General features: G+C 44.3%; 1 protein-coding gene across 5 annotated transcripts in view; it reads left to right on the top strand.

The window, feature by feature from the left end:
• ZGRF1 (zinc finger GRF-type containing 1) overlaps positions 1-20,455 on the top strand; it is a 619,324-nt gene that overhangs the window by 465,608 nt on the left and 133,261 nt on the right. For all 5 annotated transcript variants that reach the window (XR_014978114.1, XM_085641436.1, XM_085641435.1 and 2 more), the window contains one exon: positions 8,814-8,973. Coding sequence is in view for 4 of the 5 variants with exons in the window: in XM_085641436.1 (XP_085497562.1) it covers positions 8,814-8,973 (160 nt within the window). In the remaining variant the exon portion in view is untranslated. The remainder of the gene's footprint in view (positions 1-8,813; positions 8,974-20,455) is intronic.

Below are 20,455 nucleotides of genomic sequence, written 5' to 3'. Positions count from 1 at the left end.
CCAATGAATAGCTGCTCTCTGCATCTCTCGACCATCAAAACAGCATTCTAGTGGCCATTACAATGGCCAGGAGAGTTAGCAAGCTGCAAGCACTCTCCGTGCATCCTCCATACACCAACGTTTTCCACACAAGCTGGTTCTGAGAACATGTGCCTTGTTCCTGTGAAAGTGGTGACAGACCATCACACTGCCAGCCTTCTGTTATACGACTCACCCTTCCAAAGAGGAGGAGGATAGACTCCATCGCCTGGACCCAAAAAGAATGTTATAGTTCTACATAGATCGTACCAAAGAACACTGGGTGAATGATCAACTTTTAATTTGGTTCGCCGGAACTAGGAAAGGGAAAGCTTAGCAGAAACGGGCCATCTCCAGATAGATTGTACTTAGTATTATTATATGCTACGCACTAGCCAAAAAGCAACCCTCTGAGGGCTTGTGGGCTCATTCCACCACAGCCAAGACTGCGATCACTATGTTCGGTCTCGGAGTCCCAATCATGGACATCTGTCAGGCTGTGTAGTGGGCATCTCTTGCTCATGTTTACCAAACACAACTATCTGGACACTTTGCCTGTCAGTCCTCCAGGACTTCCTGGTCTGAATCTGTTCTCAGGCCCACCTCCGGAGAGGTATTACTTGGGTATCTATTGTGTTAGAAATGGGATTTCTGGTTGGCTAGGGCTTGCGCCAAAGCCAGGCAGAAACCACCACTCTAGTCAGGGCTGGGAAGGTACACGCCAAAGATAACCCCTGCTCACCCCCTTGGTAGCTTGGCACGAGCAGTCAGGCTTATCCCGGAGGCGATGTGTAAAGCGTTTGCGCGCGCACCCAGCAACAACACCCAAGGCCCACCACAAAAGAAACTCCACACAAGGTATTATATAAAAATAGCCTTTGTATTACCAAAACACATTAGATAAAAACACACACTTTACAATGTGCCAACAGGCACGGGCAGAGTTTACAAGGGATTATATATACAGGGGACAGGGCCACATGGACCACAGTCAGGAATTAGCACTTTGTAGAAACGAGCACTTAGAACATAGGAATAATACTTTAGAACATAGCATATACAATCACTGTAGCACTAAATAACACATGTAGCACACGACCAGTAACTACTGGTAACAGGTAAGTACCACCTACGCAACCCTAACCACCTTAGGAAAATATCGCGCTGGGAACCAGGACCTCAGTAGCACCACCTGTACTAGGAGAAAACAACCACCTAAGTATCACAATACCTGTAGGGGTAAACGCACATTACGCATCACATTCAGAGGTGTAAACACAAGGCACATGACGCATAAAAACACATTCAGAGGTGCAGGTTAGGAACAATAGCGCAAAACTCACATTAGCCACCACCTGTGTCAGTCCCTAGGCCAACTGGCCTTGTTGGGGCTAGGACGCCCTGTCCAGCAGAGTCAGGGCAAGGCTGCGCAAGCCGATGCGCGCAGGGGCACAACCTAAACGTGGCAGCTGCCCACTAAGTGCTGGGCAGCTGTAGGGACTGAGGCCTGGGCATCTCTGGGCCCGTAGAACAAGGCTTCATTGCCCTGCCCACCACCAGGCGGGACTTCCCTTTGCTTCCGGGTCGCCGCAGACAGTGCGGCGGCCCCGAGTTCCCGGTGACGGCGGCAATACGGGGTGGGCTCCCGTAGTGTAACCAAGGCAATAAGCGGGGTGGGCACCCGCGGCAGCACCAGTATGCGGGGTGGGCTCCTGCTAGAGAAATAATTTAATAAGCGGGGTGGGCACCCGCGAAGTGCACGGCCTAATCAGCGGGGGGCTCCCGCTCGATCTCGGCAAAGCGGGGGAATCCCTAGGTCGGGGTTCCCCCCCGTGAATTTATCGTAGCGCTGCTGGGGCCACAAATAGAGCGCTCCTAGCGCTATAAGTAAAATAAAAGCGCTTCAAGGCGCTTAGGGGAGAAATAAAGCGCTCCCAGCGCTTAGGGGAGGATATATAAGTCCAGCAAAGTTCAGGTAGGCAGGGGGCAAGGCTGGGCAGGGGCCAGCTCACTGGGCCCTCCAGACGGGAAGGCAGTCCTAAGTGGCGGAGTGCACCACATGCACTCTGAGTGCATGTGGTGAGATAAGCCTGCCCTCCAATAGGAATGCATGGGGAATGTATGTGTCCCTGGTAGTTCCTGATGTGTGGGGTGTGCAGGCTCGAGTTTGGTATGTGCGGACTCGTGTGATCGAATGCTTCGCAATGATGTATAATGCGTGATTATGTCATGTGCGGAAGTGCCACTTCTAGGAGTTGGCATATTAGTGTAAAATGTGTCTGGCGTGTGATTGGCTGGAGCTGGCTGGTGAGCCTGGCTCCAGGAGTCTGGGTGGGTCTGCCCCATTGGTGAGTGTGAGATTAGCATGCTGATGGCTGGGGAGGAGTGCACCTTGGACCTGAATAGAGCAGGGCTTTCCCTACGCAATGCTGGCTCCGCCCCCTGTGGTGCGACTGATGACCACCACATGCACTCAGAGTGCGCACGCACTTTACTCTGGGACACAGGGAAAGTGCGCAGAAACCAAAAATCACTACCACCAGGTCACCAGTAAAAGCAAAAAGTTCAGGGGTGAACCTGCCAGAAGGGCCAAGTCCAACATATTGTAAGGTAAGGAATCTGTGGCTAGAAGTCTCTATCAGATAAACAAGTTACCTTCGGTAATGTCTTATCTGGTAGAGACTCTAGCTGCAAATTCCTTATCACCCCCTCATCTTCCCTGTTTCTGCTAACTGATTTTTCCAACTGGTGTGGCCCCTGTCGGTCCTTAGTATCTGCACACTGGTCCATCAGCATTCTGTCATGGCTGCTTGTTTAAGCTTCTGCTCACCATGACCTTAGCTTGAGCTCACATCACTCTGCTGGGGTAAAATTCCTTTCATCCAGAAACCCTTGAGAAAAACAATAGGAGGCAAACGCATCCAGAAATATTTAGATATATTTGACTCAAAGAAGGTCAAATATGTCTTCATGTGTACAATCATAAAATCGTAAGATTATGTACTTTGATTTTTTTACACCATTGTGCTTTTCACAGCGTTTTAGAAAGGGTCCCACGCAAATTCAGACTACCAATCCCCTCTACTGAAAAGTCCTGTTTTAGCTTGGCTTTAAAGCATGAGGCAATCTTGCGTTGCAGTCATATAAGAAGGCCTAAATCAAATGAAAAACTTAACTTCACCATCCATGAGCGTGGCAAGGCTTTACAAGGAATAATGGAACATTCCCTTTGTTGCTTGATGAACCAAGTAAATATGAACTACGTAATTACAGTAGCTCCCAGCATCATTGTTGTAGTCTGACTTAATGCTGCAGAGCACCTTCCAACAGAGAAATACCATACACTGGACAAGATGTGAATGAGGTTATTTGTCCTGGCCACCACAACTGTCAAATTGGCCAGACAACAGTAACCCTGCTGCACTACAACAGCCAGATGTGGTATGACATTGGACTCTTTGTGGAGAAGATGCAGAAGATAATGGATTACAGGCGGTGACTATCCTCCAGTATGCCAAGGAGAGCATGCAGATTGTGTGAAAGCCAAATCCAGATCAACAATGGACATGAAATGGAGGATATTTATGCTCTGGGCCTGCTGCCAAGCTTCAGACCCAATCAGCATGGCTCCTCTAATTTTAAGCTATATGTCGCATTTGGCGAAAGTTAGCCTTAAATATTAATCTCTCAGTGTTTCCTTTGCAGTGGCCGCTATCTCAACATATTACAGTAGACTCGATCATCCCTACCTTTATTGGTGCGGGGTGCTGAAAGAGGTCATGAGGACGTTCAGGATTTTTCTGCTAGTTGCGAGACCCACACCAACATTAAACTGAATTATCGTGGAAAGTGGCCTGTTTAGTGACCATCACCTCAGCCAAATGAGTGGGGCAACTTCAAGCCCATTCTACTGAAGGCTTGTCTTCAATGAAACGGGGTTTGATTTGGGTAAGGCTCGTGGGGTAGGGACCACTGTACTAAAACACAATACAATGACACCCTAATTGCCATAATTCAAGCATTAATTAATATAACACCCAAGGAATCGAAACAATGTGAATTCATAAGTTAGTTTGTGTTATTTCAAAAATAAATTAGTTATTAAGCACTCCACGAACTGTAAACATGAATACATATAGACATGATGTACAAAAATAAGACACAAAATGAATCACTTAACAATCAAAGTCAGTACAAACATGAATTCACTGTGTCCTATTAGTAAAGAGAGTTATTCAGTACTTATTAGGGATTTCATTCTTTTCAACAAATGAAGTCCCAGAGGGGACTGTTTTATTCCGATGCCCCCTAGAGAGTTCATACAAGTTGTGTGCATTCACTTGAAATATTGGAGAAATATCATGTAGTAATCCCACACTCTTCTAACCTCTGTATCTGCCATCAACGTGTTTCAACCTCCTTCACATGGAATATAATCATTTTAATGAGGTCATCCTCAGGGCGTTACCCTTCATAAATGTAGACACCTGCATAGTCAAATGAGTTGAGGACACATGATCCAATTGCTTAGATTAAATCATGTGGCACTGCATGAGGTTCTGTGTGCCGCCATGCAAACTTAAGCAGTCCTCTACTCACAGCAGCCGGAATGAACTAGTCGCGATGAGTCTAAGCTGGCCTGCTGTTCTTTAAAGTGCTGAGTGCTGCCGTTTCGGCATTCTATTCTCTCCTTTTAACTAAAGGGTCACACCTGTGTTTATTTAAGGACAGTGTATCCCTTAGAACATATACCTAAGGTTCCCACTTTGTTCCATGTGAACCAACCAATGGTACTACTAACTTTCTTTCCTCAACCTTATACCACAGCTGACAGGGCCCTGCACTCTTTGGATATCTCGACATGTCTGAAGATTTATTTGAAGAAGAATTTATATAAATGTATCAACTTTTTGTGGCTTTCTGCAAATCTAACAAGGGCAGGCATTATCTGAACTAGGCCTAACTAGATGGATTGCTGTCAACGTTCCAGCTTTTCATACATGCTGGTAGGTGTTACCAGGTGCAGTTAAGTCTTACTTCTCCAGGGAGATATGTAAGGCAGCAATATAGAGAACAACCCATTCTTTCAGCAAGCACTGATACCTCGATTGCACACGAGGATGGGCGTAATGGTGGGACTGTCCGTGCTTCAGAATTTATTTACATATGGTTATTCTCTCCAGTCCATTGTGTCTTTCTAATTATATTCCTCTATTAAGCATAATTCAATGATGTGAATCTATGAACGATCTGGTGCTAAAGAAGAAGAAAACGTTATTTACATGTAACTGCTATTCTTCAGTTTTTGTGGTATCCTCCTTAGATTCATGTGACTCGCCCTGTTTCCCTTACTTGAGTTTCCATTCCTGTTTCCTTACCGGCTGTTAAACCATTGAACTATTGAATCCACTGAGGGGAGGGAGTAGAGTTCCCCCCCTCTCCCCCTCCTTGATTGTAGATTAGGTCATACGGTGAAGTGGACACTGCACTGCTAAAATAGTGTTTTCTGGACACTGCTTTCTTAACATTTAACCCCAAAGTATCCTGGACAGGGAATAATTCAGGCATTGAATCTATGAAGGCTACCAAAGCTGGAGAACTGTATTGTAAATGTAAAGTAATCTTTTCTTATCAGCCAAGTTTCTCCACTAACTTTCACATCTAATTATCATTCACTTTTTAATATACCCCAACAGCCTTTCACTTTTGCCATGTTCCTTAGCAATGGAATCAAGGACTGAAACCTGCCTATGGCCTAATTTAGTCTGAATGAACACCAACTGTAGAGAAGGAAATTTAGCCACTTGTGATAGTGCGTGATATTAAAGTGTATTTCCTTTGACAACCCCTGTACATAGCAATACCGACTTAAATCTATTTACTCATCTGAATCATCAGTCCATTCAGTGCCAATTTCAATGTGGGTGGCAAGCGATTCAGAGGTATTGCCGGAATGGGAGTACCTCTTTCTCTGCTACTGAAGCCAATGACCTGTAGATGTCCATGTTAAACACTCAAAGGGATTACTCTGGTGCTGAGCTAGCTAGTGAGGGACTGCAGTTGCATTAGTGCTGGTTCCTTTGCTAACATTTCATTCTTATCTGTTAAAAAAACCTCTGCGTCTTATTCATTTGCACTGTGAACTCTTACTTGATTGTATCAAGTTTGGTTTTGCAAAAGGAAAGCTGTGTGGAGGGGTGTTTACATGTAGACAGCCGTGCCCTGGCCTTGCCACTGAATAAGAAACTCATCTGTCTAACTAGTCGTCAGTTTCTTCAGATTACTGGAAGTCGTTCTGGGTACCATTCCAACCCATCATCAGAGAGAGGGCCACCTAATGCAAATCAGTACTGACCCTGCTGCTCGAGGGAATCCATTATGATGGGTTGGAATGGTACCTTGTGTAGTGTAGACTATTTGGAAGCATTCCTCCCATTACCTTTTGTGTGTAATACTTTTCAGGGTTCCCTTTGCCCTTTCTTCAGAGCCATCAAACACTTGTGAAGTCTGTACTATTGTGATTAGAGGCTTCTGCTAGAAGCCAGGGTAGTGGACAGCGTATGCAAAACAATGCTAGCAAATAGGACACTTATAATGGCAATACAGAATACAAAGAATGTAAAAATTATAAGAAGAGATACCACAGTATTTTCAATAATTCCTTTTGCTGCTCAGTTTTCGCTATTAAGAATTAGCATCTAAAGGGTTTGGCATTGTGCAAGGTGAAATACAGCACTGCATACCTGTTTGCCAAGGGTGCACATCCCTCAGCTCAGATAGCCCAGTTTATGTTAGCCTGACAGGGTTATCAGGCAGGAAGTCCTTGGAACCATAATTCCTTTGATGAAATAATGTATTCCTTTCTAAGACCACAGGACCATGAGAAAGTATCCTTGTGATCAGCGATTTAACGTGTGAAGAATCTCAAAAGAGTTTTTACAGTCTTGTATGAGGGAAGATATGTAAAATAATATTAAGCTTGAGGTAGATGCTATTGCACATTTGAAATATGGACGAAAAGCACACAATTGTAGTACATACAAATAGGCAACAGAGTGTTATAGGGTTGTATGCATAATGAAATAAAAGCAATTAGTGTTAGCAGTCCTCAGTTGGGGGCCAGCGGTCCAAAAACTGAAGTATGGGAGGGGCACCCGGCATCCGCCCCCCTGCCCCTTAAATAATAACACAGGGGCAATCACCGCAATGCAAACATTTGCACCAATAGTGCATTGATGTATGCCCCGCAGTGAAATATTTGCAAATCCTACACCCATTTAGGCCTTTAAAATATTTGACATTTCTTGGCTCCTTGTCCAGAGTTGTCTTTTTTGCAAGCTCTTTTACACTGCAAGCTTATACCTATAAATTCTCCAGGGACACCAGGACCTTCTATGTCCTTCCTCGTATCTGTTGCACTGCTGTAAATACAATAGAGCTGCCCCAACACAGTAGTTATCCCCACCAAGTTGCCAGAATAGCTCGTTCTCTTGTTTGTGATATTTTCTGCTTTTGCTCACAACATTTGACATACCCTTTAGGAGAGGTTGCTGTCAAAGAGCAAGTACAACCATGGTCTGTTGCTTTCAACCAGTCACTGATTTCAGCCGGACCCAAAAGTAGGATGCTCGCCTTTATGGTTATTAACGTCTCATTTTAAGAGCAATAATCACTATCCTTAGTCTGACCATGTAACTGCCTTACTTTCTTCTCATACTCGGGCAATTCATTGACTAAATATACATGTAAAATGTGGGTCACAATTTCCTAAGGACATCTCAATATATGTAGCCGTGTTGCACTTGTGTCCTGGCCAATGGATATCACCATCTAAATGAGTGTCTGCTCCTGGCTGGCTGTATTTTGGGGGCCTGCAGAATTACTTGTCAGCCTCCAACTGCCCTTCTCCGATTCCGGCAGCCTCAAAACATTGCAAAAATGCAAGTGTGACTACAAAAACAAGAGGTGGAAACGAAATACATGAGTGGCGGTATCAGTGGGTGCAAGGGCAGGCAAAAACTGTAACTGCAAGAAACAAAGCCATAGAAATGCAGCAACAAGTTCCCCCGGGGTACCTGTGCCTTGAACAAAAGCTACTGCAACTATCATGGACAGAGTGTCAGCAAAAAATCTAATCACGATTTCACACAGCTCTTGGTCACCCCAAATGAATACACGTCAGTGATCCGTTCATGGTCTTAGGCACTCCTGGGCCTACTTCAGTTACTGCCTGCTCTGATTTTCTCTCGCATTTACGGTTGTTGTTCTCCAGACTCGCTCTCCTGTGTTCTGCTCTTGTTTTTGACACTGTGCCTTTTCTTCACTAACTTCGTCTTCTCTTTCATCTTAACACTCACAGCTGTTATGCTTTTTGTTCCATGTCTTCTTTGTTCTCCGTGTCTTCTTGCTCCTGGCATCCATCATATTGATCACCTTGTTTTGTCTTATGGTGTCAGCATTTCAGCTGTGCAAAAGTTTAAAAAGTGGCTTCGAGACTGGTAATTTCCTCCTTTTAGTGGGGTCCATTTGTCAAAACTGTAAATGTAAAATGTGACGTTGAAACTCCACTCAACAACATTTTCAGGAACTCGGAAGCATGGTATGTAGCCTTTACCTGCGTTGAAAGGAAGAGTCTGGGTTTTTATTGGATCAGTAAAACACTCAGATGCTCAAAAAGAGGGAAATCATTTGAACAACAAGTGTGCCTTTGTGTTGCTCATTTTCACGTTTTAAGCAATTTCTGGTGAAAATAACACATTAAATAAATATCTCGGTTTCTCATTTACATTTGGCAGGTGTATTCGGAGCCGGAAAGAGTTATTTGTTGGCAGTGGTTGTGTTGTTCTTGGTCCAGCTCTTTGAAAAGAGCGAAGCCGAGGATGGTCCAAGGAAAACCCCATGGAAACTGCTGATCTCTTCCTCAACAAATGTTGCTGTTGACCGAGTGCTGCTTGGGTAAGACTGGAGAAAGTTGACTTATGCTTGACCGTGTGAGCGATACGTAAACAAATAAGGAGCGTCCCCAGATCCATTCTGCAACTACAAAGGAGGTTTCGGAAAGAGCAATTGTAAAATCATATATTAAAATTACAAGATTTGAGACAAGTCATTAATGGAAGGAAAATGAGCAGCAATTGTTGTTTTGATTGACATGCACTAAAGGACATTGATGATGATACTATGCCTTCCATCTCTACTAACTCTAGCACCACTACCGCTCCGTTCTCCACTGCCCTGATCTCCCTATTACCATCTACGTACAGATCATAGAGTGAAAATAGACAAAACGGTACACAAACTTACTCCATACATTTAAGCACTTACCAGACAACTAATCTCATATCCACTCCCCATAATAAACTACTTGACATAAAACTTAAACTTGATTGCGCACATGAGACTATACAAATTCTGCAAGCCATCTTCTCAATGTATCTCCCACAAGCACTTTCCTCATAGGGACTGCTTTCCTAACCCCTGCCCTCAATTATACCTCACTCATCACACTCATAAACAGCTTCACATGCAAACCAACCACAGTGCTTCAGAACCTGAACGCTTGGTGATCACAGATTGCACAGGGCATCCTACTAACACAACCTCAAGAGCCATGTGTCCAAAACACAATCAAAAATAAATCTACCCAAGCAATCTCAGAGGAATGACCTTCTTTTACATAGCACATCAAAGCTGCCCTCCTGAACAAGAGATCTATGGGCTCTTATGCATCTTCCACTCCTGCTTTCATGCATGATTTTGATGTTGGTGCTACTGCAGTCACAGAAACCTGAAAAATATGGACCTACCTCAAGGATTTACCATCCTCCACCTCAATAGAACGGAAAAAACCTGTGAGGGTGTTGCCTTTTATCTATAAGAAGTTCCATGAATGCATATTGAATAAACTCAGTAAGCTCCTTCTCAATCGAAAGCTTCACTGTGGAGGTTTAAAAACAAAACATAGCATCTAAATCACAGAGGCTGAATATGTTCTACTCCCCACCTGGAAGCAAAACGGTTTTATTGATCGCTCAATAAATATAGCACTGATCAACTCTGTTATGATCAGATTTTCTTTGCACAGAAACAGGCAATGGCGCCTACACACCCCTCCCCAAATCCTTCTTATTGAACAATAACCTAATACAATATTTCAAATTCCTTTTCTACTAAAAAGTGTATACTGTGCACCTGATATTCATAAGGAAACAAACATAATATCGAAGTCTCTAACTGTTTCAGATTTAATTGGCCAGAGCACATATTTACTCTTATGAAACTTTTTACCTTAGTGTACCCTCCCCATTCTAAATTGAAGGTGGTGATTTAGTGGCAGGAAAGTCCATGATGAATACTTTGATAACCATACTTTGAAAACTCTGCACCCAAACTGCACTTTGAACAGGTGCTGGTAGGCCGCATTCACATCAAGGACTATACCCTAAATATATGACTTGCAAGGAGGAATGCAATTTAGTTTAGCCACCCTATCCTTTAGGTCGTATGGTTCATTGTGTGATAAACTTTGCGATTCACATCTATAAAATTCCCATTATCTAGATCTGTCTATCACGTGAAACCTGAAAAGCACTTTTGGTGGACTTTTAAGGCAGTGGGTAGCCTAATTTATGTATAAACTCATCTGTTAATGGATATGATGATTGCTCACATCTCATATTGGCATTTAATGATTGTCTGTCTGTGGTTCTTTATAAAATTGTCTAATTTATTAATGCAATGTGAGCCCTCAGAAAGAACACTGGATGTGTTTAATCCCAATTTGGTCAAAGCTAAATTGTATACTGTCATGAGTTCCCTTTAGGGTTCACTTAGTTCTCCCTTTTTTTAGCCTAAGTGCATGTCATAGGCCGCTTTGCACATGTTACACACAGTACGTTTGTTTTTGTGCCACAATATTGGTTCAGAAATACACTGGATATATTTGTGTCATGCAGTTCTCCTTTCTCGGACTCAGTCTGAACATTTTGTACAAGGTCGAACAACACTGTGCCCTGTTTTCTCTGTGATCGGTTAGCAACATAGCTTGGCATTTAGACACAACACACAGAAACATCTGCTGCTTTCTAGTAGGACACCTCTTATCATACACACTGAGACTTGCCTTTTGAAAACAGAGAGGAGGATTCTTGCAGAGGAAAAGCTCCAGGGACGGGCGTGCCAGCTTTGCGCACCCTCAGATGCAGACTACCTAACTACCAAATGCCAAGTGTGGGATCCAGTTCTAATCCCCAAGATCTCTAATATATCACTGTGCTTGTGTAGTGAGGTGAGGCTGAGGCAGATATATCTTTCACCATGGTAGGGATTTTCATTGTTTATTGTTTACTTGTAATACTGATCACTTTGCTCAGTTGCATATGTTTTCTAATTGCAGCACAGTTACTTCAGGATAGAGCACACTAATGAACTATTGTAAACTTTCTTTGGGTCTCTCTTTTGTTTGTTATGGACATGAATGAGTGAGAAAACAAAAGGTGAAGGTCTGTTTCCGCGTTTCCCCAGGGAACTAGAGTTGTGTTCTGGGGTGTCAATTTACCTGTTACTCTTGGAAAAATAGGAGGGATGGTAAAGCACTATGAGCTAATCTGATTAGGGCCCATAGGTACTGATGTAGTATGGTGACTCAGTCCCTACATTCTGACATCCAGTGGTCCCAGGCATAGTTCTGTTTCCAAACAGAATCCCTGCAACAATACCACCTGAAGAGAGCATAAATGGTGATTCCAGTGCAAACTGCCAAAATCTCATTATTACAGAGCTCTGGCTCAGCAAGAAAATATAATCCATTATACTTAAATATCTTCGAGAGACAATTAGCTCAAACATTACTTTTTAAAATGCTTCACCATTTTCATTCTTCTGAAACCTCAATTGTCATGCACCTCCTTCTCATGATTTGCGTGATCAACTTTCCACTATTATTTACCACCAAGATTTCTACTATCATTTTCAATGCTGCCAATCCACATAAAACTACTACAACTGATAGGTGAACACACGTGAAACTGGATTATTTTGTATAGCTCCTCATGAAAGAATTCCAGATCTTGGTCAAATGTAGAAAATGTGCGGAATCAGCCCTTGATATTTGCTGCCTGCCTGTTTGAGCTTCTTAGTAACTCCTGATCCAAATTTCTGCCATATTATTATCCACTTCTCTGTCCACATGCTTGCAATTTGCCTTCCGATTTCAAGGAAGCCCCACTGCTACCATTACTAAAAAAGAGTATTTGATGCCTCCTACTCGCCTATCTCTAGACCTATTTTGAACTTGTTATAGCCAGCTAAACTCCTGGAAAAGGATGTTATGAAGAAAGCAACATATTTTAAAAGACAACACACTTTGATAATGGCCATTTGTGATGATCTTACATTATCTTTTACAATTCACAAACAACTGCCCTGATCCTTCTTAGTCCATGTGCCACCTTTAATGCAGTGGATAATTCACTCATGATCAGGCGACTTAATTATATTGATATCCAGGGCACCGAAGTGAACTAGTGTTACTCATTTCTGTTTGGTCGCTCCTCTCTGCTTCCACTCACACCCTTTAAGTTTGACTTCTCAGCACCTTGGCTATGGAGTCTCACACAGTTCTTCCTCACAACCTCTATCGTGCCATAGCTCATAAAACTGTAACCCTTGTGCTCTGTTTCACTAAAATCTATCTATGAGGCCCTTGTAGGAGCAGCATAATGATGACCATCGGGGTCCCGGACATGGGCACTATCTAGGCACAACGCAGGTGGTGTACTACGGATAACGTGTGACTACTAGTCACCGCCTCCCGCCGATACCCATGCAGTAACATTACGCCACGACAAATGTTCGTAAGAGGCGTCCAATACTCTGGATGGTAACAAAATTGGAACCGTGAGTAATTCAGTCCCTTCTGTAGACCATAGGTTAGGGTGCCCCTTAGCGTGGGCACACCGCCATGGTCTCCGGTCCTGAAGAAAGCCTAGCAACTAGCATTTTAAGGCTGAAACATGTAGACCTGACTTCCTAATTCTTGGATGCACCTGCGCAATTTACTCAACCACAGCGTCCACCACAACTTTTTAACCTGGCCTTACTCTCCACCTAATTAAAAAATAAAATTGGGGAAAGCAGTAAGCCCATTTTAACCTCACCTTATACACCAGCACTTGTCACCCAAAAAACCCGCCCCACTGTAATCAGGCGTCGTAGCACACCGGAGAGGCACTCGGCCTCTCTGGTGGGGGCCCAATGATGAAGCATGTCACCAACTAGGTTGGTGAGTGAGGACTCTTTTAACAAAGATGAGTGATCCCAGTTAAAAGCTTCCATGTCTTTCTAGCTTCACTATTTTGTTGTTTATCTGGAGCAGCATAATAAACAGGATTTCACCTCCATTGATTACTCTAGCGACGGTATCCATACCTGACATACACCTGGAGAGTCAGTACCGTAGTAGCCTCTATTATAGCACATATTTACTATGTTAATGAGGTATATTTTGACCTCCGCTGACTACAGACGCCTAACAGTGGGTCTGTGCTTATTCCGGTTGGCATGACACCCAAGAAGCACATCACCATTGCCATGCAATCTTTCCATTGCATGCCATTTATTTATTGCATTTAATTAGAAGTGCTGCGTATTGCTCAATGCTTAATTTGAGCAGGTAGTTTCCAATTCTCTGCACCTGCACTTAATTGTCAACACCGGCGTTTATAACACAAACTCTACCCAAAGATATTGGAGCGCATTTCATGAGTACCAGTTAAGGACATATTCATTTATGGTAGGCACAGGAAGATTAAGTGATTTGCCCAGAATTACTGGAAATTTAACCTACGCCGAGACTCGCACCTGGTTCCCCAGCTCCAAAGTCGGAAGCTCTGGTCATTATGCCACATCCTCACCCCACTTGTAGGGTTTCATGGTTATTATTTGGTTCTGTTATAGGCGCTCTTATAGGAGCAATTGGCTGGTGCAAGTTGCCTCCTGACGAGAAGCCTGCCACGAATTTTTTCACAAATTAACCACTGGTATTGCTCATCCATTCTTCTACAATGGAGTATGAATTTGCCATTATCAAGCTAGAGCACTGAAGCGCTCCATTGTATTATTCTTCAAAATTACTTCAGCAAGGAAAACTTGCACTAAAAGTAGATCATGTTTCAGTGCTAAGCCCTGCATTATGGGAATACCTTGTCTCGGCATATCCAAGTGGTTCAATACATGGTCACATTCAGGATGGATTTCAGAATGGAATTAAAAGAAAATTCTGATGGAGAAATAGAACCTTTTCCCACTGACTTAGTGTGCTATCTGTCTTCTTTTTGGGTTAACACTTTTTCGTCTCTCACACGTTTTGGTCAGAGCCATGAGGCCTCTTTAGCATTCATGTATCAAGTTGCCCAAGCGACTTTTTAAAAAGAGGCTGAACGTATTAGTCTTGAATTTAATCGAAGGTTTAAGGCTACTATCAAATAATGAAGTTTGTAGTGGTCAGGGTTGCTTTGTGAAGATGCTCGTGGTAAGTGGATCACTCTGTCAGCCCCTTAGGAAAACACCAAGTAGGGATAGGATAGGATATATGAACAGTTTCAGGGGTAAGGTTTACCATCCCTTGCCCTGTATGTGGGTACTTATCATCTCAGTCAAGCCAAGGGACAGTTACTGCAGATGGGCAGAGCAGTCATATTTTTCTAAAGAGTTCATGACCAGGCCCCTAGTGGAGTATTGAAGAGGCAGGAGATTGCATTTAATTCTTAGAGTCTGTCTCCCCAGATTAGAAGTGCAATGTTTAAGGATGCAAACTAACCTTCAGGGATGGTCAACGGGGGATGTGGAACTGGTCGAGGACTTTAGTTTTTCGTTTTTAAAATGTCCGGACAAGACAGTGAAATTCCCCTGCACAGAGTTCTTTCATAATGTCTCTATCTAAAAAATGCAGTTACTGATGCTGTCTTGAGCTGTAGACAGACCAGGGGACAGGCGTGTGAAGATCCTCCAATACTTCATGGGAACATTGAAAATCCTGGGCCTCCTGAAGTGGTGGCTTTGTGTCAGGAGTAAATTGCTATTGACATATAAGAGGGTTTGCACTGGAGCCAGATGGTGCCCACCGCGAAAAAGAGGGGATTGTGGTTGAATGAAAGGGAAGGGTTCTGTATTTGGGTCGAGTTCTTTAAATGTTCAACTACTTTTGTTGTCTTAATTAAGCTGCTACAGTTTAAAAGCCTGCCATGTTCCCTAGCACAGTAAAATGCAATGAAGCATATTTTGGGATTGTTCATTTCTTTCCTACACTGGATGTTTGTGGAGCAATATTATGCCTGAAGGGTGAGTGGAATTACTCATCGCTGTCTTTAGACGCATAGAGAGGGCGTTATCCCCATTTCACATTTCCCTGAAAGCTGCCTTGATAGAGGAAACTGATTCAAGTCTTATTCAAGCCCCTGTACTATGGGACCAGATCCCGGAATCCATAGGAACAATTCAAGGCCTCTTTACCTGCCTACAAAAATCGAAAAATTCACCTTTGCAAGCCCTCTTTTTCTGGAGTATGATCTTCCCTTTTAACTAGGTAACTACAATGCTGTTTCTTCCAGTCAGAAAGATATTCTTGTATAATGGAATAGTTATATGTAAAGAGTCCCCCTGCCCCTGTGGCCACGGCCGTGCTCTATATATGCTACAAATAAGCTGTAATTGTCCTTATGATTCTTTGTCTTTCTCAAGAGTTAAATGGATCTTTTCAAGGCCATTGAACACATCAGGCCGCCTGTCAGGCTGCTGTGCAGAAAGGATCAAGACCTTCCCTAAGCCCTCCTTGATGAAATGCTTCGCAGCCAAGGACCAGTTGACTACGTACCTCTGGAAGCACCCGACGGAGATGAAGAGGCCCATGGTAGCAGCAAATGCAAATTGTTTCAAGAACCAACAGGAGCCTATTTTTCTTTGCCGGAATTTTGGGTAATCTGTTGACTACAAGTACCTTGAAGAAACTGCTTCAAGCAAGTCAAAATGTTACCAGGGGACTCATCTTGGATATCCAGCTGGATGGTTGTCCTTCCCACACCATGTTGATACTAACAGCTGGTTCGCTGTGGTTGTTCAAGCAAAGGAAAAAACTGCACGCTTCTAAGTTTGGCATTTTGCAGGCAAAATAAAGTGCCACTCGCTGTAGTTAGATAGCCGGAATAGCCACACTTAATGATCTAGCGTCGTGGGTAGTGACTACACATCCTTCAACAGATGCTTTACTTCAACGATCACGCGTGTGTCATGGGGCTACAGCCAGACCTGGACTGGCTCAGCCGGGAAAGCCACCGGCAAATGGCTAACATCAGTCTATGGACTCATTTTGGAAGAAGAATCCCTAATTCCTGACGCAAAGATGCTAAACATAAATTGGTTCGGAGGGTGATATCCAGACTGAAAGCTGACAAGAGTACTGTTTGGGCGTTTCTGTTGGGGAACTTTTTGCATTCTCAGAACGTGGTAATTTAGTACTGTAAATATTTAAACTACTGCCGTAAAATGTCCTACATCTCATCACTCATTAGGGTCGTCCTGCCTGCTTTAGGTCTCGCCTATAATCAGCTTTAGCTGTCTAGAGCCAGCCTCATGTTTTCCAAAATAAATGTAATAATACATACCTATTCATATACATAAGGCGGCTTTTGTCCAGCCCTCTTTATCCATTGGTCTGTTCAAATGTCATTCACGTTTTGTTTCAACCCAGCACAGCCTGCAGCAAGGCGCTACATGTCAGCCCACTTCATCCATTGACTCTCCTGATTAGTAAGTGATGGCATTTCGCCTTATCACATGTGTGCAGTTTTCTATAAAATAGTGCTCTTTAGTGCCTTGGCTGTTGGGCCACTTCTTCAATTATATATTTTTAATGTTTTTCCATTTTATTTGCACATTTTGCAAAGGAATTAAAAAATGCACGCTTGCCAATTCCAGACCTATTGTTGTTGCCATTGCTTGTTTCATTTTGGTCACTGCTGACCACTTTTTGGTTCTTTAGGTACTTTAATTCGAAGCATTTTTTTATTATTGAATGTAAGCAGTATGGGATTGCATTATTTTGTTTCCGTTTTCTTTAAAATGTGTTGCTTTATTAACCAACACCCTCTTCCCTTTTACTAGCAACCCATATGCTTGACCTGCTTAAAACTAGTAACCTAAAAGAAGTGATTGTTCTTCTTTGTGCGAGGTTCATCTAAGCTTTATTTTGGTGGCAGTCCTGGGCATTGACAAATAGAACATCCTCTCATCCCTGCCGGCAAGGTGGGCACGAGCTGGCTGCAGTGGCCACCCTGGCCAAAGCCAGTCTTCATGAAGGAGAACCTCCATCTTATGCAGCATTTACTCGGTGTCTAGAATACCCCTCCATTCACCCAGTATATATACATTACGTATACCATGCATACACCCACCATCCTCACATTCACCATACATGTAAAAGGCAAGGGAAGTCCAACTGTGTGGAATGGATGGATCTTTAATAGTGGAGCGACAGTAGGCACTTTTCTTGCAGGAGTATACATACAGACAAATATGCATCCCTGAATTACTAATCATTATCACCACCACAACCAATCAGCAAATTACCTGGGTTGAGAGGGTGGTACCCACACTCATTCAGGATAGAGGTGCACTTTGGGTCCCTCCCTGTCATCGCAGCACAGCACTTATAATGAGCAGCAAAGTAAAACGATGGAGCAGCTCGGGGAGATTTGCACGTGTGACGAGTTCACTGTAGAACAATTGGCTACTTAAAAAAACACAAACCGGAGAGAGTGGCATATTTTTCCCAAGCCATGCAGAGGGCCTATGTCCCAACACCACCCTGCATCCTTTATTTTCTGACATTGTACCTGTGGGTAAATGCAGATAGGCAAGCACCTCTTTGCTGTATGCGTTAGTTATTGGGATTTCTCTGCTTGAGTATGATATGTCAGGAATTCACATCTAGGATTCAAAATTCGATGCCAAACTTGTTTGCTGTGTGAGTCGATGCATTGTAGTGTCCACTAGAGTTGTAACAGAAGCCTACCTTCCTGGTTACCAGCTGGTGGGACAGGTGTTCCGGTCAGTTTAATTTCCGCCTGGCTAGCCTTGCCTCCTGTCATTGACCTCATTGCTGGTTGTGCAGGGCTTGCATTACACACAGGATGTGCTCCGTGTTATGCTGCCTGCATCTGCTGAATCATCCATTTCCATTACATGTAATGGGGTTACCCTGTGTCCCTCGGAACCTGGGTATACAGTTATGAGCTACACACAGTTCTGTCGGGTGAACGAAATTTCCTCAAGGGAAATTGCAAAATAATGTTTTTCATTAAACATTAAATACTAGAAGGGCCTAGAAATGATCCCTCAAACACATGTGAAACATCTTGTGACTCAAATAATGTTAGAAATTGGATTTCTGGCTGGCTAAGGCGTGCACCTAAGCCAGGCAGAAACCACCACTCTAGTCGGGGCAAGGAAGTTACACGCCAAAGATAACCCCTGCTCACCCCCTTGGTAGCTTGGCATGAGCAGTCAGGCTTATCCCGGAGGCAATGTGTAAAGCATTTGCGCACGCACACAGCAACAACATCCCAGGCTCACCACAAAATAAACTCCACACAAGGTTATATATAAAAATAGCCTTTGTATTATCATAACACATTAGAATAGTAAGCACATATTATACAGGGGGCCACCTGGCACTAGGTCATATTTACAAGGGATTATTTACACCTGACTGGGCCCACTGGACCACTGTCAGTACCATCACAAAGTGAACTTAGTAAAGGTAGAACTTATCATAAACAGAGAACACAACCTGTAACTACTGGTAACCACTGTACTTAGCATCAGCCTGTAACATAAACCACATTATTCACAGTATCACATTAGGCGCCAAACACATTGTACGCCAACCTCATCAGCATAAACACAATATGCAATTCTCTCACAAGTCTATACACATTGGACTCTAACCTCCTAAGCATAACTACATTAGGGAATAACTCTCACTAGCATAAACCATTATATGCGAACCAACCTCATAATCATAACGCACATTTAGAGGTATCAACACAGGTGCGTAAATCATTCTACATACATTACATTTCCTAGCACCCAAGAATCACAGTAGGGCCTGGCGCCCTATAAATCTAACAATCCCCCCCTGGCAAAGGCAGCGAAAGTCAAGGGTGCGCAATCTGCGCAGACCTAAACGTTGCAGCTGCCCACTACTTGCTGGGTAGCTGGGAAAGTATGGGGCAAAGGAGTGCATCTCACTCCTAACTCGACAACATGCCCCCCCAAAGAATTGCGGCCTAAACGGTGCAGCTGCCCACTACTTGCTGGCCAGCTGTAAATACTCAAATGCGGCATGGACTTTCAGTAGCCCTTAAAACAAAGGTGCCAAACGTTGGAGCCACCTGGGCTCTAAAAATGATGGGGGGGCAAACGTGGGGAAGGTCACGGGCTTCCCTGGCCATTTTAATAGTCGTAGTCCCGTAAAGTAAATATGCCCCAAGCGTTGGAGCCACTCAGGCTCTAGAAATAAGCATGTCCACGTTGGAGCGGCCCTCTACCAGGTGGGGCCGCTCATGAACTGGTCCACCAACACTGTGCCCCGACCTCGTCTCCCCCCCCCCAGCCACCTCAACTCACCGGGATGTGGGGGCTCTGCCGGACACTCTTATGGTGAGACCGGCACTGCACTCTGTACTTGGGTGCCTCTGCTGACTTCTCTCGGGCAGCGGGCGGGGCTCTCTCACTCCTGAGAGCCTCTCTGGCGTCGGCGGCCTTCACCCGGGCCCCCTCCTGGGACCCGGGACTTAACTCTATAGAACTCGCGGAGGCGGGGTGGGCTCCCGTCCTCTCCGCATTGAACTCCTCACTCGCGGGGCTTCCCTTCCGCCTCGTAAGCCCCGCCTACCACTTCGCCTGCCTTCCGGGTCACGCCGGGCAGCGGCCCGGAAGAGAACTCTTTAGTGGCTCGGGCCGCGGCGGGGATACGAGGGGTCGGCTCCCTCCAAAGGCCAAATCCAGGGCGGAGTGGCACCCGCAATAAAACAGCAGCAGAAGCGTGGTGGGCACCCGCGACAGGCACTACGATGCGGGGTGGGCACCCGCCGGCAACCAACAGCAAATACGGCAATGAAAGTGGGGTGGGCACTCGCATTTAGATAAAAATAAGCGGGGTGGGCACCCGCAAGTCAAAGTCAAAAGGCACCAGTATGCGGGGTGGGCACCCACAATAAATATAAAAATAAGCGGGGTGGGCACCCGCGAGGCCGGCATCACGGGGGAATCCCTACACCGGGGATTCCCTCTCTCGCTCTTGGTGCAGCAAGGCCCACACGCTCCCAGGGCATCCAAGAGTCAGGTGCTCTCAAAAGTCAAGGCTAAGTGCTCCCAAGGT

This window comes from Triturus cristatus, chromosome 2_2 (assembly GCF_964204655.1).
Source record: "Triturus cristatus chromosome 2_2, aTriCri1.1, whole genome shotgun sequence".
NCBI lineage: Eukaryota > Metazoa > Chordata > Amphibia > Caudata > Salamandridae > Triturus > Triturus cristatus.
This window is presented reverse-complemented; position numbering and strand designations above follow the sequence as displayed.